Raw genomic sequence first — 25,000 nt, forward strand, 5'->3', positions numbered from 1 at the left:
AGTTTTACAACTTCAAGCCCAATGGATGGATGTCTGGGACTGTCGGTCTTAAGCTTAAGTTCTACCATTACAATGGGATGTCGAGTTCATCCAGAAAAGGAAGATCGAAATTCCCTTTGGAAATATCCTGAAATATATAAATTGAATGTGAGTTCGCTTTCAAATAACTTCAAGGTCGGAAGCCATTCGGCCCATAAAGTCTGCACAATAGTTGCCAACTTGTGTTGTTTTTTTTGTCCATGCTCTGTCCTTTTAAAATGCTGAACATCAAGTCAGTCAGCAGCACGGATTGGAACCGCCAACCTCCCAGACTCAGAGTGGATGCTCGAACCATTATGTCCCCGCATCTGGTGAAATCGTTAGTTGTCAATATTTCTTCTCCACTATATCAAGGATCAATTGGCTTGTCATTTTATTTTCATAACTTTTCTGTCGTGGTCATGAAAGGAGAAAGCATATGTGTGAAGGGGACAGTCATTCATTTGCGAAGTGAGAGAGGGAGGACAGCCATGTTTGTTATTCTTTTGTTCTCGTTCGTTATATTCCAAACGTGATGTTGTACTTGCGTCCTTGTACCACCGCATAGTTTTGAAGCGAGCACTATTTTGTCCCATTGGTAACAACCTGTACCATTCTGGGCAAGTTAAATGATTGTACTCAATGAGAGAACTCTCATTACTCCCAGAAATAGCTTCACTCCAGCTGGTTACTCCTTGGGACAACCTTGTTGTCCTCAAGCATAAATGGTTTGTTTAAACACAAACAAGTGGTTTATTATCAGTTACTCTTGTGCAGTGAACTTATCAACCTCCTGTACTAAGTGTTGCAATAACTTTAGTAATGTCGTGTCTATGTCATACAACTTCACACAATGTAGTGACTGCCCATGCCCCCAGGGTAACTTGGGATAGGCAATACAATTGTACTGACCAAAAAGGCAGCGCTGCCTGAAATCTCCCTCACCAATGTGTCAGTTTTAGCTTGCCTGTTCAAAGAACAGAGAGCTATAGCGATACCCCCAGCGTGAGCGTCAGCGTCAGCATCAGTGTGAAAATGTTAAAGTATTTGGTGCAAGTTATTTTTTCCTTTCTAATGTATTTATCTACCACACTATTTTTTATATGCCCGATATATACATATATATATATATATATATATATATATATATATATATATATATATATATATATATATATATATGTATATATCGGGGCATATTATGTGATACCAGTCGTCTGTCCGTCCGTCCGTCCGTCTGTCTGTCTGTCTTTTCTGTCTGTCCGTCCGTCCTTCCGTCCGTCCATCCATTCCCGTCCACACTCTAACTCCCAAAGTTTTCAACTTTCACGTTTCATATCTGGTACATCGTTACAGACTGTGGAGACGGTGTGTCGCGACATACGTTTGTCATCTAAAGTGGTTGCCATGGCAACCAGGATGCTGTTTTCCATGTAGTAGCACAATTCTGTATATACCTTCTTGTTGGGGCGTATATTGTGCTCACTTGCGCTCTTGTTACTGATTACAATATACAAATACATATATTGCTTTAAAATTATTTGGATCAGACTTCACTGCAATGCTTTATAAAAAATATTAATTATAAGACGAGTCTTTTAAAAACTATAAATGTATAAACAGGCGAGCATTGGGTGGCTTTGACACCAACTCTGGTTAGCTCCACCACCGAAGCTGGACGGAGGTTATGGTTTCACCTGTCTATCTGTCTGTTTGTCTGTGAGCAGAATATCTCAAAAACTTGGTGGATGAGTTGGTTAGTTGACAAGTACAAGCTGATTAGATTTTGGTTCAGGTCCGGATCCAGATCAGTGGGATACAAAACGTAAACTGTTCAGCCAGGCGGAGGTACATGCTCTACTGAGTGCCGTTGTAGTTCATAATTTGTTGAGCGCCTGAGACTGGTTAGTTTTCTCATAAGCACCCCTGTCCTGGTTCTCTGGACTTGAAACACCAAGCCACCCATCCACCTCTGTGAATGACACTACATGTGAATGGCTCCTTGGGTTGAACATCTAATGTGCAATGATGGCTTCTTCTTATTCTTCTTCTTCTGTCGTATGCAGCACGTGGTTGTGCTTTTGCCATTCATGCTAAGAGCGCACCTGTGTCATTGATCAAGATCCCCCTTGTAATTTAGAGAAGGAATTTATAATTTGTTCAGGGTGCCAATGATAGCTCACCTACTCTTGGTGAAGGACACCGTGGGATATTTCACATCCATCAACTGGAGCCAATAGATGGGACACTCGGTTTAATGTCCATCTGAGGGACGACACAGTACAATGATGTCTCGCCCTGCCCGTGAAACACCAGGTTGACAGTTTATAGCTGTGTTGAGATTCGGACCCAGGCTAAACAGGTCAGAGGTGAGTACACGTACCTCTAGGCTATCCTGCCTGCCCCTTGGAAGCCACAATGATAACTGAATGTCTCTATCCATAATTCCTGCTGAGAGAGGACGAAATAGGCACACCCGTCACACCACTGAGTTTGCTGCACGAACAACTTTTTATCAAGAGATCAAAGGCTTATAACATCTCTAGTTGTCCACATAGGACTATAAAAATGCAATATGAGTGGCTTTGCAAACAGAGCTCTTTCAAACAAATCACTTAGCTCGCTGTGGTCGACTTCGTATGGAATACCTCGGACGGTGTCCGTATCGAGGAATAATGTTGGACGTCGGTTTTCACCGACTTTGCAAGAAGCATGAAACGTACATTTTGGAGGCAAAATAATAATCCCATTCACACCGATTACTGGTATTGAGGGAATAATAAAACAAAATTTAACAAAGTTTGTTTATCTCATTTGAATCAGTTTATATTACCCAGTTTTATGTTTTCAGTGAGAACGAAAGAACCCGAGTTCTTGCTTCTCAATGATGTCATCTCCCTTGGCTCGTGGAACTGCTGCAAGATTTTCATTTAATGTTTTTTTTTCTCCCAGTGAAGGATCTTTCATTTGGAATTCTTCAATGCTTGGTTCCTTCCGCTGAGCCATGTTGTTATGGTACTTATCCTTCACCAAATTCTCCAACACCTCCATTAAATTGAAACCCCAAATCAGAGAACCAATGAACGCTTTTTCTTTTTTAAATTTTTGTTTGTTCTTTTATTAATTTAAATGCATCAGTTGATTTGGCTTGTGCTTGCGGTTATTGTCATGTTTGAAAAAGTAACTGCACATTCAGAGATGTAGCTTCCTTGTTGGAGGAAGTATGTACAACTTTAAATGGCCCGAGCAGGTAATCTCATTCATATAGGATCGGCCTGTGACTTGACTGCTTAAAAGCCCATAATCATTAATGATCCACTACCTTGCTTACCTTTGGGACTAGTTTGACCGTCCACCCACGCAGCAGGAAATGGGGCTTTGCAATCGCTTCTGTTTGTCTGTCCGCCTGTCTTTCTGTCTGTCCAAACCATAACTTTTTAATATAAAAAAATTCATAAAATAATGAATAAAGTTTATATCATTTGAGCTTTTGTCAAGAAATTTTCAACAAACCTTTATGATGAGAATATGGAGGAGACCGACTAATTATAATTAGATCAAAAGGTCAAGGTCTCACATAAAATCATAAATTTTCATTCGAGTGACTTGAAATTAGAATAAAATTTGATTGAACATTGGATCACTGATTTGGTTCACCAATCAAAAGCTAGAGGCCTATTTTTTTTGCGGTACAAAGGTCAAGGTCACAGCAATTGGTTTCGCAAGTACCGCTTATATGACCACTTGTTTGTTTGATTGTCTATCTTTCCAGGCCATAAAGTTTTTAACTATTTGAGCTTTTGACATCAAATTTTCAACAAACCTGTATTATGAGAATATGAAGAATTTTTTTTTTTAGCCGTTGTTTTTATCGAGTTTAATTCAAATACAAAGTAGACGTGGACGGGCTTTACATTGTGTGATGCGTTCAGTTTGTAATTACTGCTTTAGTTAGTTTTCTGCCTTTTGCAGGAAGGAGTGTTTGCTTTATTCTTTGTCCATGGCTGCGGCGCAACAAATGTTTTTTCACTCACCAGAGGAGAGGGTATTGCATTCGGGTCTGTCTGTCTCTGTTTGTTTGTCCACCCATAATGTACTAACATAAACCACAATTTTTAGGTCATCTCTTTGAGCATGACCTAATAATATGGGTGTCGATGTCCTTCGATCTGTCCGTCCGTCCGTCCGTCCATTCACAATGAAGTTGAAGTGGGAGATCTGGTCATTAGTGATCCTGATAGAGGTCGATGAGACGTACACGATGGTATGACTTTCAAGGTCACCGAAGGTCAAGGTCAAGGTCACGAGGCCTTTGAAGTTGTGAAAATGACTATTTTCAAATTCTATCTCTGCCATTTCTCAAGCGATCTTGAATTTGATTGTGGCATATGAATCTATGGGACAATATCTAAATTTGGTCAGGCCGGATTTTTGATATTCGTTTTCGTGTCACGTGACTTCAAAGTTGGCAAAAAATGCGAAAATGACGATTTTCAAAATCTATCTCCTACATTTCTCAAGCGATCTTGAATTTGATTGTGGCATATGAATGTATGGGACAATATCTAAATTTGGTCGGGACAGATTTTCGAATTTCGCTTTCGTTTTCGCGTCACGTGACTTCAAAGTTTGCAAAAACTGCCCTACCTTCAGGAGGCTATATATTCTCTACTGGGCATGGTAAAGTTAGTGAATGGTGTCATTGCATAGCAGCTGACCTTGTCTTTCATATCCATTCGAAAGAATATCGATATCTTCGAATACGTACACGTCACGTGACTGAATTTTGCGAAAACTTCTTCATGTAGTTGCAAAATGACGATTTTCAAAATCTATCTCCTCCTATATTTCTTAAGTTATCTTGAATTTGATTGTGGCATATGAATCTATTGGACAATATCTAGATTTGGTCGGGCCGGACTTTCGATATTCGCTTTCGTTTTCGCGTCACGTGCTTCAAAGTTGGCCAAAAATCCCTCCTGACCCGAGAACACTACACCCTAGTAACAGGAACTCATGCTTGTTTCTCGCAGAGATGACCGTCACTCCCAAACGGGTGTATTTTTTTTTTCATTTTGAGTTGACAATTAAAAAAAAATCATAAATAATTAATTGTCCTTAAAATGCTAATTATTTGGAACCATAGAAAAGAAAAGGATTTGTTGAACTCAAGTATTTATTTATGAGAAAGATCTTTATGAGGAAGGGGAGTGGGTTGCAGAGGTAATGGGGGGAGGGTGGGGCGAGAGTTGTGGGAAAATTGGTGGTGACATGGATTTATGATACAAACTAAATATAAACCAGAGGGGCACTCGGTAGAGCGCATACCTCCACCACATAATGCCTGATCCACGAGACCATATCGGGCCTAATACAATTTTGAAATATGAAGCTATACAGTACTATACCGTTTTTGGCCCTATCGCTCAATGGTGAAGAATAACTTTAAAAATTAAATAACTCTCGTATCCGGATCTGGATCCGGATCTTCACCAAAATCGAATCAATTCTTCCTTCTCACACACCCAACCTGTGCACCAAGTTTCATCCGAATCCGTCCACAACTTTTTTGAGATATCGTGCTATATATCGTTTTTAGTCCGATCTCTTAATGGTGAAGAATCACTTTTAAAATTCTAGTAGTTGGATCTGGATCTGGATCTTCACAAAAATCGAATCAATTCTTCCTTGTCACATACCCAACCTGTCCACTAAGTTTCATCCGAATCCGTCCACAACTTTTTGAGATATCGTGTACACAAACAGACTCACAAGAGAGAAAGGGGTGAAAACATAACCTCCTTCACCTTCGGTGGCAGAGGTAAAAAGCAAGGAAATGCAAGTTCAACAGAGTATTACACAACTTAGTGGCAAACACATACACTACAGTACATTACACACCTCTGAGTGGTTAGCATAAACAGGTCGTTTAACTAAATACCAGCAAAACAGGACGTATCCCACAATGTTGTTTTTTTTAGAAAACTAACTCCTTATTTCTTAACCAAATCACTCAGAATCCCTTAAACAGATCCCAAAATAAGCACGTACATAAAAGCAACAGTTTACAAAAAGTGTGAGTTCACATTCTCTGAACTCTGAAATCAGGACAGCAATGACAGTATATGGGCACATTGAATTGAGTACGTTATGATTGTCTTTACAGAGCAATGAGCAGTAGGGGCAACCACAACTAATTTACAATTAAGGCAATTGTGAAACAAAGGACAAAGCAGTAGCAGAAATAGACCTAAGTTCTGCATGGCGTAGCGATGCTTTAGAAACGGTACTTTGTTTAATGTCTCTGTGCAAAGTGTACCCATTTGGATGTATGACATCATGCCACAGCCGAAGGAGCGTTCAAACTGTCAGCTCTTACACAGTAACTCCCCCAGAAATGAACTGCCTGTCAAGAACAAGCGAGCCTTGCAGAAATGGCACACAAAGTGTCTGATTTGGCCATGCTGTGGTGTGGTCTCTGAACAACGTCGAGCCTTTGAGAATAACCTCCTCTCTCTCTGTCTCTCTCTGTCTCTGTCTCTGTGTTATCATCCTTTTTAAGTCCAGAATTTCAGGCACACCACTCCTCTCTCAAGGACCTGGACATAGCTTTGTTCAACGATGACTGCTGCTGGCCTTCATGGTGTATTTTATGTGCTGGCTATACCATTACAATTATCAACTTAGTTCCCATTTTTCCAATCTTTGCCTAACTAACTTTACAAATACTAATTGAATCTAGGCCAAAACAATAATAATCGCGCATGTTTTAAATGATAAGTCCAATATCAACAATAATTACATCATCAACAATTCCAATCGATCAACGCGAATCGTCACATGAAAATGCAGAAAGTCACATTTTCGTAACAGTACGTTGAATTAATTCAACATTTTAAATCATTTTTAACGAACATTAAATCCCTTTAATTTCATGACACGTGTCCAATAAATTGTGTTTCATTCGAAGAAGAACAAGAATGATAAAAAAAAAAAACAGCGGTGGAAGTTGATCGAGATGGATCAGTGATAAAGCTGAAGGGTTGAGAGAGAAGGAATGAGCTCTCTTCTCATCCTGACTTTAAGCACATCGACGTGATTGACCATTATAACAGTTTGCTTCACGGTTTTTTTTTATGACTTAGGTGAAATAAATGGCTTCTTATAAAACTCTATTGCTCATAACCAATAACGGAACCACAGGAGGAGATAATAAATTTGAATAATTCATTAAAATGAACAACCAGCTGAAGAAGCAAAAAGTTATCAAAATTAAAATGCTGACGATCATGACACCGGTGTTGATTTGACTGCTGCTGAAGATGTGGATGTTGATGTGCAAACTACAGAGCCAGCTATCAATTCAGACATTACAAATGAGCCAAAATCTTTGAATATCATCGGAACACAGGTGGCAGATCTCTTTTCAGATCTTGATGCTTGTGCGAGTCTCACTTGACAGGTCCATTTCCAGAATTTTCTGACCCTGCATCTTGGCCAACGATTTTTTTTGACGAATTGAAACTTTTTCAGTCATCGTTTCAACAGCTCTGCTCCAGCTTCCGAAATGGTGTTCTCAAAAGACCAAATTGGGCGTCACCTCTGTATGTCATTCTGTCAGTGAAAATGAGAAACCGATGAAACTCTTCGACGTCCTTCAGTTGTGAAAGCTTAAAATGAATAGACAAAGTGTTTTGCTGCTGTTGCAAATTGTTTTGACCCACTTTCGAAAAATATGTCTTGCAAAAGACGGAAGTGTTGATTGGAAACACGTGGTCCAGGCACATCAAGCTTATCAAACATCAACAAAATTATAAGAGCAATCAATGCCCATAAGTAGAGTTATTAATGTGGTAAATGGATACCGGATACATCTGCAATTCAACAGGATATGTTCCTTCCAGATATCTTCAGACCATGATGATCAATAACCCCCTCCAAGGCTCACTCCCCACCTCAACTCTTTTGTTCTTCATTTACCTCAATTGTGGAACCATCCTCTTGAGGCTGTTTAATCCCATTCTTCCCTCCTTGGCTTCAAGCAGGTGGTCTATACTCTATGGCACCATCACTTGACATCCATCATCCCCAGCCCTTGATCCTCTCTACATCCATTAACCCTTCCTTTTATAACCCTCTTGCAAGTTGCTGTGTCTCTCTGTGTCTGTCTATCTGCCTCTCTCTCTGTCTCTCTGTCTGTCTGTCTGTCTGTCTGTCTGTCTGTCTCTATCTCTCTCTCTCTCTCTCTCTCTCTCTCTCTCTCTCTCTCTCTCTCTCTCTCTCTCTCTCTCTCTCTCTCTCTCTCTCTCTCTCTCTCTCTCTCTCTCTCTCTCTCTCTCTCTCTCTCTCTCTCTCCCCTCCTGTCTCTCTCTCTTCCCTCCTGTCTCTCTCTCTCTCTCTCTCTCTCTCTCTCTCTCTCTCTCTCTCTCTCTCTCTCTCTCTCTCTCTCTCTCTCTCTCTCTCTCTCTCTCTCTCTCTCTCTCTCTCTCTCTCTCTCTCTCTCTCTCTCTCTCTCTCTCTCTCTCTCCCCTCCTGTCTCTCTCTCTCTTCCCTCCTGTCTCTCTCTCTCTCCCCTCCTGTCTCTCTCTCTCTCTCTCTCTTTCTCTCTCTCTCTCTCTCTCTCTCTCTCTCTCTCTCTCTCTCTCTCTCTCTCTCTCTCTCTCTCTCTCTCTCTCTCTCTCTCTCTCTCTCTCTCTCTCTCTCTCCCCTCCTGTCTCTCTCTCTCTCCCCTCCTGTCTCTCTCTCTCTCTCTCTCTCTCTCTCTCTCTCTCTCTCTCTCTCTCTCTCTCTCTCTCTCTCTCTCTCTCTCTCTCTCTCTCTCTCTCTCTCTCTCTCTCTCTCTCTCTCTCTCTCTCTCTCTCTCTCTCTCTCTCTCTCTCTCTCTCTCTCTCTCTCTCTCTCTCCCCAAATGTTGTGGGTCCCACTGTCAGTTTGTTTCCATTTTTACTCTCTTGTATCGAAAAACTTTTTTTTTTCAGTCCATAGTTGTATCCGTAAGAATGGGAAAAGCTACAATTTCTTTCTGTTGTGCTTTCCTTGCTGTGTGATTTCATGTACAAGGCATGCACATCGAATGCTGTTGCGTTTCCATCATTCTTATCCAACAATCTACCTTATCCCACAATTCATTATTTTCATCCTTCAACATGCTCCATCACAATCGTCCAGTTGACCTCGGTTGTCACGGTATTTCCCAAGGTCCAACGGACTTTTCACCAGAAAGGAAAAAAAGTCAAACAATTTACCTTTCCCTGAGCAGTTATAAGAAGCCAAGCGAAGAAGTTATCAATTTTACGACACAAATACATTTACGAGCAGCCCCGGCACGGCTGGTTAGCCGATTCATTCAGTTGCACTACTTTTGTACCTTTCCCCAGTAGATCATACAATTCCCTTCAGCCTGAGATTCGAACATTCATTCGCTGTGCAGATTAAACGCTTTGAACATTCAAAACCTCAGGTAGCATTCAAAGCACACAAAAGGAACCTTTCCTACTTGGCATTTTAGTTTTTCCATTTGACTTTAATCAAATTATCATCTGGGTTTAATGCCTTGGACGTCTGGGGAGTCATGGATTCACTGGATCATGGGGCGTGGCGCTGCCGGTACCTGTGCGGGGGGACGAAACTCCGAGTCTTCAGGTCCTTGGTACTTCCAGTCTTGCTCTACAGATGTGAGACCAGGAATCTGAGACGGAGACTTAATTCCTTTGGTGCCAGGTCTCTTCAGAGAATTATTGGCTATTGTTGGTTGGACTTTGTGTCCAATGAGCCGTTACTGAGAGAGACTCAAATGAGAGTTTGTCAGGGGTGTGTACTGGCCCCCACACTTTTCAGTGCGTGTCTGGACTGGATTCTGGGGAGGATGTCAGAGAGATCAAGTTGCAGTGCATCATTTGGGAAAGTCAAGATCTCTGACCTTAATTTCGTCGATGATTCAGTCATCGTTGCAGAGATGCTGGACATCCTTTTGGGAGCCCTCGAGGCACTGAATGAGAAGTCGTAGTCGCTGGGATTTAGTGTATCCTGGATCAAAACGAAGATCCAGGCTTTCAATGACATCTTCCATGCTGCTATCTTGTCTGTACCTGTTTGTGGTGAGGATGTTGAGGTCACGGAGATATTCACTTACCCTGTCAGTTATATTCATGTCTCCGCATGTTGTGAGCCAGAGGTCAACAGATGTCTGGGTTGGGCCTGCGGAGTCATGGATTCACTGGATGTTGGGGTGTGGCACTGTCAGTACCTATGCAAGTCCGAGTCTTTAAGTCCTTGGTGCTTAGAGTCTTGCTTTACAGATGAGAATTCGACTCTGACCAGCGATCTGAGATGGAGTCTTAACTCCTTTGGTACCAGATCTCTTCGAAGAATCCTTGGCTATCTCTGGTCAGACTTTGTGTCCAGAAAGAGGTTGCTGGGAAAGACTGAAATGAGATTTGTTACCTGCATAGTCCGTGAGTGTCAGCTGCGGCTGTATGGACATGTGGATTGTTTTCCTGACTCACCAGATTCTCACCTGTTGATCCTGCTCACCAGATTCTCTCAGCAAGGGAGCCTCAAGAGTGGAGGAGGCCAATGCGACCACGTTCTCCGTGGTTGCAGCAGGTTGATCGACATCTCAAGAAGATGAGGGTGGGCCAGGCATCTACCTGGGGGATGGCCAGACAGAGGCCCGAAAGTGGACGCAGCGACACGCTGCTCCAGCGCATGCTCCCTGAACTGACTAATCAAATCCCTGCATTATTCCCTTTATGGGATTCAGGAAAATATCGATCTCGGTGAGGGTGAAAGAACACCTGGAGCACATCGGCGATCCATCCATCCATCCATCCATCCATTGGGACCATACTCTGTGCAGAGCGTTGGTGCTGCCTAAGCAGTCTCCTTGGCTATTGGGCACAATCCTGGACAGGTCGTCACTCCGACACAGTATACCAGCAAGCTGGCACTCATTTTGCCGACCTCGAAAGGATGACAGGCTGAGTCAACCCCACCTGGTATTCATTCAACAGCTGAGTGGGATCCTAAGCCCACCACCCTAACCATTAAGCCAACACCAGGCATACATCGGGGATCATGCCATTATAACGAGCATGATCGGCACAAACTCCGGCCTTTCAAAGCCGAGGGGTGATGACCATCAACGTGCTTGCTTGTGTTTCACCAAGAGTACTGTTAAAATTATGTGGTGGCAATAGTCATCCATAAGACATGCCCTACCTTTTTGCAGGGTGAAGCAGTGGTGAAAAGTGCACACATTTATCAGTTCAACCAGATTGCAGGAGGTTCGTGTGCAGCTCGGATCTTGCTCTCGGGTGACAGGCATTGTCTCTGACCGATTTAAATTGCTCCTGTGCTACAGCAGATTTTCAAGTCAGCAGTTCACCTTGGATGGTGGTTGTTAAGAGATGACAGAGCCAATTTGTCTCAGTGGCTGATTGCAAAAAGCGGACAAGGGGGCACGTTTTGTGTCGCATTTTTTGAGGTTTTAACATTTCCAGGATGGTTCGTCATGGTTCTCTGCCTCTTTGGGGCCTCATGTCTCTCCAATACTCAACAAACATACAGGACAGCCGAGCAAACACACCACACATGTCTGGCTAATTCCCACAGGGCTCCTGCTGTCCATTGGCCAAGATGGTCGGGAAAATCCAGCATCTTGTCCATGCAGTTCCATAATGACCCACATGAAAGACATGGGTGGAAAACACTTTAATTCACTTATATAATCACTGGATCATATTACAACCCTTATAATGTGTACCTCTTATTGGTTCACAAGTCAGTAAGTGACCACTATATTCACTATGGGTGTCTGTCTGTCTGTCCCAAGCATAGCTCCGTGGGTTTTGATCCGATCCTGATAAAATTTGGGTGGTAGGTTTATATCATGATCCAGTTGTGTTTTCCTGAGAATGGGCCTGCTGTGCCCATGATGGGCGGAGCCACGCCCAAAATACATGTGTTTTTAGGGGGTAGCCGATTTCAAGTTACATCTCCGAGGGGTTTGTCGAATCTGGCAGGGGTTTCTATTCGGTATTTGGTTAGCCCAATGGTACCTGCATAGCCCCACAGAGCTCGATTTTTCATGTTCGTCCCAAGGTCACAAGGTCATGAACTTAGAAAATGTCAAAAAATCAATAAATTTGGCATCGAGCTCCTAGGGTTTTCAACTGTTTCGAATGAAAGTTGGAATGCAAGTTGTGCTCTTCGAGTACTACAACTTTCATCATTTACATTTTTCCTGATTCCCGCCAGTTTGCCCGTGGCATCCCCTCAAGTGTAAAAAAATTAAAAAGACTAACCGTGTATATTGTTTGTGAACCATCGCCGTCTCTAGACTTGTTCAATGCTTGCAACCGTAGCCTTTGATTTAAAAAGATAAGATGTAACTTGTTAGAGAGCATTTATCAAATATAATTCAGAACTATGATGGAACTTTTGCCTCCCACCCACTCCCACAAAACACACACACACATTTTAGTCCTTACCCATTTTTGCTGGCAATGTTGTTTCTTTGATTTTGTTCTTGTTTATCCATTAGCCATTGTGTCTGTCCTTTGCCTTTGCTTTAGCTGTCTTCAGGGTCAGATTAAAATATCTTTGCCCCCCCCCGACCCCCCCCCCCGGCTTACCCATGCTTGTATGGATAGGTCCAAAAATATATTTATTCTTTTCTGATCTAATGGCCGTAAAGAATGATCTGATCGAGCACATCAGAACATAACGCTCCCCCTCCACCCCCTTCCATCCAACTTCCTTACCATCCCGTAACAATTCCAACATTATAATATTGAAATTACTGAACTGTAAAATATTAACTGTACGTCTACTTTATGATCAAACTTGTGCTACTGTATACGTATTGGTAATGAACACCACACTATATGGTGGTGTATAGTCATGCATATAGTCGTCAAATGCATAAATATAATTATAAATCACTGAAAATAGTGTATCATGATGGAAGGATTCAAAATCACTCAAAAAATGATTTAAACTCGAAAACAACTTGAGCAAAAAGGAAAAATATAAATGAAGGACCAATCTTTCATTTATGAACCGCTCCGATTCTTGTCGCTTTGTCGCTTGGCTCACATGGCTCCTGTTTTGTTTTGTTGCCGTTAGTTGATCTTGCACCTTTGCTTTCATCCTGTCTGCATGCATTTGCACGCGCCGCATGAGTATTTGATATGCAACGATGGAATACCATGTAGCCATTTTGCTTTCACACCTAATGGTGCTAATGTTAGGCCTCCTTCGAGTTATACAAATGAAAATCATCGAAATTCCCCCCAAAAAAACTTTTTGTTGTGGCTCATGGATATGTGAAACATAAGTTAACCACTTCTTGAAGCACCACAACGTTTTATTGCTTTCTTGTGTCCGGGAAGGGTAATCTCATGCTTGCAAACCAAACCTTCCACATTTTAATTGTTATTCGCTCTGCTTATTGCCTTTCATCCTCATCTCGTTTCACCGATCTCTTTCAACAGTCAGAAGCTCAGCCTCCGAGATCGAGTTCGCATCTCAAGTCCCAGAAGATCCAGTGCCAGAGGCAAAGCTCATGCGTGCACCGCTTCAAGCCCTCCAGTCCAACCGACTCCCCCCATATCTACTTTGAACCGACCATCTTTGCATCGCTCACCTAGTGTGGATAACCCTCTGAGTACCAGCCCGTCGCGTGTGCAGAAAAGTTGGAGTTTCAACGATCGAACTCGCTTTCGTCCATCACTGCGCCTACGCAGTTCCAGCTCCCGACAGTTCTCTGAAGGTGAACCATTGGTTCTTTGGCATGAGTAAATGTCAGCAAGAGAACCACGCTGGTGTTAGTGATAAAAGATGAAATAAGCACTCCCATGCCAAGAATAGCCTCAGTGCAAAGAGTTGTTTGATAAACTCCTGTTATTAGGCTGTTAATTTCAGATTTTAATTCCATTTTGTTTTCCTTCTTATATTAAACCCTTTACGTAACTGGAGACATTTTCTGATTGAATACTTTTTTTGATGAATTGTACTTTTGCATTAATTATTTTCCCATGCCATGTTTGACAATTTTTTTTTATTTCAGATTAAATTTATGAGTTTGAGAAATAACTGTCATCACCACTAACATCTACGAGTCATTAATTAATACGAATGAGAAAGTCATTGATAATTATTATCCCCACGCTTTTTGAAAATAAGCAGTTGGGGGGAGGTATTATAATTGTCTGTCGATCCGTCCGTCTGTCATGCTGACTTATCCTAAGCAGTTGTGCAGAAATTCACCAAACTAGGTAATTGTCATTACCACATGCCAAGAAGTTTCTAGAGCAGTATCATTTTTGGTCCTACCCACTGGGATGGGGTCAAAAGGTCAAACGCCAAAAAATGCAATTCCGGGCACATCTTCCAACATTTTTAAATGAAAGTTTGTTTGTGCAATCAACATTTGGGGATGCATGAAATATGCAACTTTTTTTTTGAATTTGAACTCCAGTTCATGCAACAAGGGATGGGGACTTCGGGTAACAGGGGTCAAAACAGGGGGAGGGGGTGGAATTGGCTCAAAATTTAATATTGGATCATTCCTGGTGGAATATTTTGCTTTAGGTTTGTTGGGGTTAGGGTCTTTCAGGTGGGCTTTAGGCGGGAAGCGTGGGGATGTGCGATGGCGCCTCATTGACTAAACTCGTGTCGTTTTATTTATATTTATTTCTCCTGTAAAATTAAAGAGTTGATATAATGGTCTCAACATCATTGGCATCTTCCACATAGTAGAGGCATGTGGAGATGTTGATCTCACATTGCGGTTCTAGGTATTTCATAATCATCACAGGGACTTGAATACATTACACCATGACCAGGGGTTTAACCTTTTGAGGAACACAAGCATGTTGAAAGCAATTTTCAGATAAAAGTCAAATTATATTATCAGTTTGACTATAACAATCACGAATATGAATTAAAATTCAAGAGCATGCATGATGAAAAAATATACAAGTTTTTCGAATCAACAACAAAAACTTTTTTTATGGAAATGACAAAAGCCATTGCTGCAATTAACCCAGTGTTCGCTGCAATGTTTGCCAATGTACAAACATAAAATAATCTAAATTTGCAGGAAAAATATTGGAGGGACACAACTTTAAAATTTAGGGACACATGTGTCCCTTGTTCCTGAAAGGGTTAAACTCAGGATATTAAGATCATCAGCTTAAACTCTTAAAGGGTTAAACTCAGGACATTAACATAATAAGCCAGCCACCTTAACTATTAAGCCACCACCAGGCTTCTCATCTGGTTGTGTGCTTGCCATGAATTGTTGGATTCGCATAAAAATCGGATCTGACTTTAAACGACCGGTTTATGTTAAGATGTTATCTTTTCTATTTTACTTCTTTCAGAGTAGTACAAAAATAACGAAAACTATAATGCCACTTGGTAGAGCGCATACCTCCAACAGGCTGAACAGTTTAAATTTTGTATCCCACTGATAAGCCGGATCTGGATTCGGACCTGAACGAAAATCGAATGTATTTTTTCCTTGTCACACAACCAACTCATCCACCTTGTTTTTGTTGGAATCCATCAACAACTTTTTTGAGATATCGTGTTATAGATCATTTAGCCCTCTTACGCAATGGTGAAGAATCGCTTTAAACATTATCAGATCCGGATCTGGATTTGGATCTTCACCAAAATCGAATCAATTCGGCCTTGTTACACATCTAACCTGCACACCAAGTTTCGTCCGAACCCGTCCACAACTTTTAGAGATATCCTGCACACAGACAAACAAACAGAAAACAGACGGGTGAAAACATAACCTCCATCCACCTTCGGTGGTGGAGGTAAACAGGAGTAGCTGCCTAAGGCCTAAAAACATGAAAATAATGAAAACCAGGACAAGACCTTTTTCGATTTCAGATGAAATTTACGAGCTTGAGAAATAATTCTCATCACCACGAACATTTATGAGTCATTAATTAATACGACTGAGAAGCTCATTGATGATTATTAATTTTCTTTCTGTCTGTAATTGAGCTTTCTGTTTAAAAAAAGAAAAATAGGTCTGTTTAAAAACAAAAAAAAACTAAACCTAATTGAAAATATAAAATAATTACATTTAATTATTATTTATATATAATACTGCATATCTTCTTCTTCTTCTTTCGGCTGCTCCCGTTAGGGGTCGCCACAGTGGATCATCCATTATGATCCGCATAATGATTTGGCACAGGTTTTACGCCGGATGCCCTTCCTGACGCAACCCTGGTCGCCTCTTACGACACAGGGATATGGTACACCTATTCTAACCGGGGCATACACCGGGCCCAGTATACTGGTACTCACTTATATAATATATAATATATACTTGTATATGATGATGATGATGATGATATATGATTATATATAATGATGATATGTACTTATATGATATATACATATATACTTATATATAATATATACTTAAATAAAATATATACATATATAATACTGCAGATAATTATAATATATGTGTATATATATATATATATATATATATATATATATATATATATATATATATATATATATATATATATATATATTGTTGCGAATTCGCGCTCGCCGGCGTGCGAACGGCCACGTGACTCGAATCGCGGCACGTCGCCCACCGGACGGACAATTCTGTCGTGACCTTCTCGGACTAACGCCAGGAGCTAGTCACGGGTGGGCCTTTCGGCCTCACCATGATCATGCCAATCGGCCACCCGCGTGGGATAGGGTTGTTCTCCAAACTCGACCTACCTAAGTACCCATGCGGATGGTAGACCGGGCGATCGCACCTCGCCGCAGGTCGACTCCGGACACGGGCCGCTTAAGCGATCCGTTCCGTACTATCGGGATAACCAAGCGGTGTTATCGTCGGCCTCGACGGTTCCGATTAATTATCGGGCGTATTAAGCCCATGACGAACCCGTTACGTGAAGCAAGATGGAGATTCAATTAAAGAAAAGACGAAGCGAAACAGGAAAACAGATCAACATAATGCACATTTATTCCGCGGCACACGGAGAGCTCACATATACAGCCAAACAGAATGCACATAAAGCAATTTTAACAATTATGCACAATAAGCAAATGTAATACGAAAAACAACAACAACAATGCAGAGCTACGACCGACTACGCAAGCACATGGCAACACTTAACAGTTTTACTTCACCAGACTGGCGCCACACACACACGTTTACACCAAACCCCAAAAGAAATGGAAGTCGCGACTTCCCTGATCCCGTCGAGTCCTCCTTTTGCGACCGCAACTCCGAGCCCCTCCGGCGTGCTCCGCGAGCTCGTGCCGCGTGTCACTCGTGTGGTCCGCTCGAGTGTACGGACGGGGTTTTGGGGAAACGGACGGGGTTCGTTCGGCGCTATTTTCCGCTCTCGCGCACGGGTCAACGAAGCAAGGCAGGAACCACAAGCTCGCGACTCGAGCCAGAAGACGACCATGAAGACCAACCCTCGACTAACCACTCACTCCAACTCTCGACCAACCAACCCAACAACCACTCTTGATCAACCAACCCAACAACCCTCAAGGTCCGTCCTGTTCGCCTTTTGTAGCGCGGGGCTCCGCCCTTCACTCCGCCCCGTTTTCGGCCCCACCTCCCTTCGAGCTTCTTGGAGAAGCCTCTCGAAGGGGGGCGTGACCTCTCGCTTTCCCTCCACCCTGCGCCGTGAGGGGGCCGGGGGGAGTCAGTCTTGGCGTGGAGCCAGGGAATTATTCCCCCAAAAAGAGGCCCCCACCCTTTCTCACCTTTGACCCCTGCATCGCCCCTCCTCCACACCGAGCGCGGAGAACCTCGACGGGAAAAACAGGCAGGAAAACCCCGAGCATAGCCGTTGGTTTCTGTTTGTGCCCGGAGATCGTAACCGCACAGGGCCTGCTGAATGGCGAGTGGCGAAGATGTGGTAGCGTAGATGGTGGAGGTGGCGTGGTTGTAGTGTGGTTGGTGCTGTGGTGGGGATGGCGTGGTTGTTGAGATGCTGTTTGTTTGAAATAAAAGACAGAACAGAAAAAATGGCTAACTCAAAGCGTCACAGCCCGGATGGATCACATAAATTCCCTCTATACAACGGGTTTGGGCTAACTACACATGTACTTACAGAGATATCTCACCTCCAGGACCTGAATGGTGGTTTGCGAATTTCCACAACCACAACAATATATATATATATATATATATATATATATATATATATATATATATATATATATATATATATATATATTACTGTATGCAGTACAGTATAATTACACAGTATTTTTTTTTTTGGGGGGGGGGGGTCTGTCATATGTTCAGATGTCATGGCTGCCAAATCATAATTTGAATTTATGAATACCGAGGATGTTAAAGTGTCCTCTCTAAGTCATTGTGTCCTTGGTCTTGGTTTAGATTCGGTATTGGGAGGTGATGATGTGTTTGAAGAGAAAAGATGCAGCTGTGACCTCACTGTTGAAGAGCTAACACCTGCTATGAAAATAGCAGTGCGTGCCATTCGGTAAGTTGATATATATATATATATATATATATATATATATATATATATATATATATATATATATATATATATATATATATATATATATATATATATATATATATATATATCCCGTTTAGATACTCCATTTTATTTCTAAGTTGAACATGGAACAGTTGGAGCAATGTTTGTAGTTTTGTGTCGTGCTCAACTTGTCCACCTTCTCTTTCAATTCATTCACATCTGGAGATGTTGAACAAAATATTTCACAACCTCTGCTCAGCTGACATGGGATATGCCCTGATCAGCATGAGTGATGCAATCTTGTAGCTCATCCAATGACTGTGGGCATGTGGCATAAACTCTGTCCTTGATTTAAAAAAAAAAAACACAAAAAAATCACATGGGATTATGTTCGGGGATCTTGGAGGCCAAGCAATGGGATCACCACGGCCGATCCATTTGTTGTGGAATGTTGAATCAATTAATTCATGAACAGCTCGTGAGAAATGTGGAGGTGCTCCATCTTGTTGCAGGAACATTAAACCCAACTTACGTTTTTGGTGTAGTTGAGACACCAGAAACATTTCCAACATGTTTAGGCAATTTTCAGCAGTGACAATGTTTCCTTCAAAGAAAAATGAACCGATGATGAAAGGTGTCAAAAGAACACCACACATTCACCTTTGGTGAGTCATGAACGTGTTGGTGAATCAGTTTCACCTTCTCCAATCCCCAAATAATGGAGTGATGCTTGTGTACTCTGCTGGACATGTGGAAGTCGACCTGATCTGAAAACCCGTAACCTCGCCTGCATAAGATGACAAAAATCAGTTCTTGCTTGGTAATCTTTGCTCTCAGCTCGTACAGCACTTGAACATATTAATCATTAAGCTTGAGGTATTTCTTAAGAATGTGATACGGGATGGCTTTGGCGTTTGTGGGTTTCCCCTTCATGGATTCTCTCTACTGCGATGAATTTATTGAGGCAAGGTTTGCGGATTGCAGTCAATGTGCTTGAATAATCGCCAGTCGGTGAACTATTTTTTTTAACATTTATTCACCTAATTATCATGGACGTCAATACTATATCCCCCTAAATCCCTCCAACATAATCATCTCCATCAACTCGTCTTTATCGTCACCATTATCAACATCGCTATCGCATTACTGGTTTAAGTTTATCATCATTCAACTATTAATTTGCAATTGATCACTGACTTGTTGACTTGTTGACAATTGTTTGACACCAATACAATTTTTTTATTATGGACCCTCAGCATTAAAAAAGATGTGTATTGAACAAACGGTTTAAAATGGAGCAGCTCGAAGCCATTAGAGCATTTAAATTGCATCAGATGTGGCAATAAATGTGAATTGTTGCTCCCAGATTGCCGGCTCGATGACAGAAGATTGTATTTTTACCTCCTTTATCCCTTCCCCGTTTAGAATCCCGTGCAGGCATGGGCAACTTGCTGGTAATTATTAAAGATAAGTTTTATGGTCTTAATAACTCAAGAAAATTAACTTTATTTTATGTTCTTAATAACTCTTTTATTCATGAAAATAAATAGCACTAAAACAATGCACAAACGTGTTAATTACGTGTACAGTTTGGCAAAAAGCTGTGACAGCTTTCAAAGTTGAAGTCCCGAACCCTATTTTCCCCATTACCCCGTTACCTTTGTTCATTGTGGATTTGCGGTTCACGGGGATTTTCAAGAACTTAACCCCCGTGAACGGCAAGGCCCTCCTGTATATGGTTTGAGAGAATCAATTCCAAGAATGCTTGATGCACACTCTTGCTTGGACTGTTCATATCAATCATTCACTTGTTCAATGTTGTCCTTTGTTTGAACTCTTCGCTACTTTCCCAGTTTCGGTGTTGTCAGTGTCCCCTTTTGTTCAAACTTTTTGTGAATGCCTGCAATGGTTTTGTTTGTTGAAGGGCACCTCTGAAAGTAACATTGATATTCTGTCTTTACAACCACTGATTGCAAAAACCACATAATAAACATTTTCGTAAACTTGTAGCCAGACCGCTGTTTTAAGCCTTTCCTCCAAACTCAGGTACCCTGCCATGGTGCACTCTGAATTAAAAAGAATAAACGAATATTATTTGCAAGAGAAGGTGGACATGTTGAGTACCAAACAAAACTTCAAACATTACCAAACTTAAGTTTCAACTGGAAAGTTGTGTATGCTTGTTGTATTCAAAAAATATATAATGAGTACCTATTTAAAAGACAACCTATCGTCGTCGTCGTAGTCATCATCCTCTATAGTTTATACAAAGCTAGCCACCTCTCTCTGTTTGTCTGTCTCTGTTGTATGCATTCCTAAACCGCTAGACAGTATAAATTGAAACTTGGTGGTTGTACTCAGAGTGCACCTGTGAAGATTTTAGGTGGTTAAAAAAACATAATCAGAGCCTCGTTTGTTTTGGCTTAAATGGTGATGCAAATTATCCATGGAAATGTGTATCATTTAACGCAGTTCCAGGTGGGAGATGGTATTAAAATTCCTACTACACGTCAATTCTCTGCATGAAAACCATAGACATCAGAAATAATTATGATCATTCGAGGTGTTCGCTTAAAACTTCACCGCTGAACCAAACTAGCTTAAAACTGCAGCATGTGCTCAGGGTGTGTAGTGGAGCTTTTAGGGAGTTGGGACTGTTACAACCAAATTATGTTTCAACATGACGTGTGAGAATTATTATAATACTACACTGTATTCTCTGCATGAAAGCAAAATTTGAAATAGACTCAGGCATGATCCAGATTTCTCTGAGTTGTTGGCTTTGAGTTGCATTAGTTGGCCAAATTTCAGCTTTCTAACCCACCGAAAATGTACAAAACATTTATTTCAGTGAGTCATTAGAAAAATAGATGCAAACAAATATGAATGAATGGCTGTGTGTGTGTCCTCCATAACTCCAAAACCATGAAACCTATCAGCCTGAAACTTTGCATGCATACGAAGAAAATTCCAAGGAAGTGCATGAGTGAAGATTGGGTGTTTGGGTTAATTAAAACACCCCTTTTGAACATAATTAATGGCCTTATTTAATTATATCCTTTATTAGGCGCATCCTCGGCCTCCTCACTCTTTGGGTTCTTGAGGCGTGTCCTTGGTAAATTCGCTGGTGTCTGAAGCCGCCATGTTTTTTGGCCTGCTCAACCATGCCTTGACTTGGAACAGGCCGCAACGATTTCTTTATGAAAATGTTTTTTTTTTCCACTTTCCTCACTCATATTATCGAATGCCTCTTCATAATAGCTACAAATCACTGTATACACCACTTTTGTAAGTGCTATAGTTTTCAAATTAGGAGCTTGGAGCGATTTAATACATTGTATGATGTGATTTTCCACGATCTACTCTAACAGACTGAATAAAGTATATCATCGAAATATTATTTTGGTTTTGAGGATCTGATATCGTCTGGACAGTGTGACCACTCCTTGGCTTTTTTTCCACAAGATCTTGGCTATTCCTTGTTCACCTTGGCATCTTGGTTTTCTACAGGTTTTCTTGGCGTATTGGTTTGCTATTATCATCGCTTTTCCGAAACCTTGTGAATTCTTTGCTTTTTTCATTGGTTCACCTTGGCATTTATGAAAACGAGGAGTGGTCACACTGCTTCCGGACTAAACAAGTGTCGAAATCTAGTGAAATCTGATTATTGAAATAAATAAGCCAATATACCTATTTACTTTAAGCAAGCAAGACTATGTTCCTGCCTCCTCCATACATTCACAAGAAAATGTGAAAGTTCCAAAGCATTAAACTTATCTTTTGTTCCTGTTTGGAGAATGATATTGAATGAAAAAAAAGATTTAAGAATGTGCCAAAATTAACCAGCTTCATTGAACTAAATGATTTATTGCATTCACTGCATGGCATCGTGTCCTGTCCCCCAGAGTGACTGCCTATTCAGAGCATCTGCCATATCTGTGTCTATATTTTTGGAGATTTCACAAGGTGCTCTTCAGGGAATCAAAGCAAATCTTGTGAAAAACGGATGTTTAAAAAAAAGTTATCACGTTTGCGTGGACCCCGAACCAATGTACCACGTGATGTATTCACAGACGAGCAGGCAACATGGTGGAATATCTGCAATGTTTATTTCATGGGCTATTAAATTTTGCAATATCTACAGGGTTGGTCTACAATACTACATTAAGCAGCAACTCTTTTGTGAATAAAGTCATTATTTGAACAAATTCATTTTATTTCATTAACTGCTGCGTGCATGGTGAAGATCGGTTTTAAAGTCAAAAGGGATCCTATATGATATGCAGCAGTAGATGATAAATGGGGTTTCTGGGATGCCCAGTCAAATGAATGTGGAGAAAGGGAAAAACTTTCTGACCCAAGCCCCAAAAGCTCAAAATAGGAGATTGATTTTCTCCCCACCTATCCCCTTCCCTCCCATACAAGCAAATGGAAAATTGAAACGATGAAAGATTGAGACTTTCTGATTAAAGCACTTCTTCCCCCCAACATAATCACAGTCCTTTTATAATTTCATTCTACTCAAAGAGCGAACCAATGAATATTTTCCCGTGTTCTACTTCAGGGAATAACTTCATTTTCTTATAACATTCATTTCCATTGAGTATATTCACAAAGAATAACTTGGAACTTGGTTCTTGGTATAAGTGTCTTTGTTGAGCAGAAATGAAATGATAAACTTCTCTTAATGATCTTATTTGACCACCTCCTGAACCACATATCATTTTGAGATTGTAGTAAATTGTTTTTCCATTGTTCAATTGATAACCATCAAAGTTTTCAGTCCATTCAAGGATATTTTTTCTCTTTACATCCTCCAACTTATTTGTAATTAAATTTATCCGCTTTGGCCTTAGTTATTTTATAACTTGGTTTACGGATCTGCCGACGGTATATTTCCCGAAATGAAATATAAATATAACACATTTTTAGCCTTTTATATTTACTGTATACATTTTCCGCCGAAGGTGCAAAAGTTTCAAAACCCGAAATGTAAACGTCGGCATTTCTTTTCAAAATATAATTTCGTGCGCGCACCAAAATGCCGAGTCCCCTTTATCCAAACTGCGCAGTCGAGCGGCGCAGTCGTCTTTGGTCATGGCGTCTGAGCAGTGGCCAGTGTGGTTCAGATTGACTGTCGTTTCTGGGGCGAAAGTTTTTGTTAAGAAGTATGTCAGCGGTATAAATTCGAGTGACTGTATTGGTGATTTAATCACGCAACATCTAGACGAATATTCTGGCCGAACGATTGCATCAATTCAGTGCAGCAGCAGCAGGGATGATTCGCAGGCTACTCTTGATCGTGCCGATTTTGTTTCCATCGAAAGTTGTATACTGCTGTTCGTATTGAAAGATTTTAGTGCCAAGTACATCAAAGTTTCCCAGCGAGATGCTGATATTCAGCCTTCAACGGACCAGAAATCAGCGTTTGATGTGCTCATGGGGATGGGGAGACGGTATGATCAGATGCCCGCTGAAAAGTAAAAGCTGGTTGTGGCTCTGATTAACCGTTTTGAGCGTGTTGACTCCTCGTAGACACCTTTTTTTAATCATATCCAGCACTATGCACAAGTGTGCATGCACACATCTACGACTTACAGCATTGTTTCCATTTGTTTGATGATCCAACAGCGTTCTATAAGAAAAACATGCCAGACTATATTGTAAAAACATGTTTTAATCCTTCTTTATTGTTTTTCACATCAGATGATACAGTGAACATGGGCATCCTGCATTTGAATGGTCTTCCATCTTCAATGTTTTCTTAGATCTTCCTGGTCTGGGATTTATATTTATTCCCCCCCCCCCACCTACCTTTGTCTTTTCCATGGAACATCCGAAAAAAAACATAAACATATACAATTTCTAAAAATTGAAATTATATTTATATTTATATTTCGACCTACCGACCCTACATTTTAGCTGAAGAACTGCGTAAACCAAGTTATAAAATAACTAAGGCCTTATTTGTTTTATCTACTTTTACCCTGGTTATTTCTTCAATAAGACTTATTTGATATTTCTCACATTCTTTATGTTTCCCATTTAAATACCAAGGCTGATTACATCTCCACTCTTTGGTTTGGTTATTGCTTGGTTCTATCATTTATAAATCAGTAAAAAGACGGCGGTAGCCTGTTAAAATTCCCAACGCAATATCTTAACACTTATACTTATAACCATAAGGGAGACTATTGATTCCATTCTCTAAAATATATCTTTTATCATCAAAAGCTCCTAATGCTTTCTTATTTATCTCTTCTGTATAAAATTGATGTTTATAACTTCTTACTGTATTCATTTTTCTGTACTCTTCCTTATTTAAGGTTAAACAGTTGTAATAATGTTTAACATTTATTGTTTCCTTGATTATATTTTTCTTTATTCCCTTCACCTTCTTTTTACACCTTTCAATGTTATTATTATCAATATATGTAAAAGCATAAGAC

The 25,000-nt window shown here is 40.8% G+C and overlaps 1 protein-coding gene across 1 annotated transcript in view; it reads left to right on the forward strand.

Moving 5' to 3' along the window:
- LOC147019483 (potassium voltage-gated channel subfamily KQT member 4-like) overlaps positions 1 to 25,000 on the forward strand; it is a 311,546-nt gene that overhangs the window by 252,032 nt on the left and 34,514 nt on the right. The window contains exons 13-14 of the mRNA XM_085894007.1: positions 13,515 to 13,792; positions 18,443 to 18,548. Of these exons, the coding sequence (XP_085750133.1) occupies positions 13,515 to 13,792; positions 18,443 to 18,548 (384 nt within the window). The remainder of the gene's footprint in view (positions 1 to 13,514; positions 13,793 to 18,442; positions 18,549 to 25,000) is intronic.

This window comes from Eptatretus burgeri, chromosome 9 (assembly GCF_056783735.1).
Source record: "Eptatretus burgeri isolate ZD-2024b chromosome 9, Ebu_testis_v1, whole genome shotgun sequence".
Classification (NCBI taxonomy): Eukaryota; Metazoa; Chordata; class Myxini; order Myxiniformes; family Myxinidae; genus Eptatretus; species Eptatretus burgeri.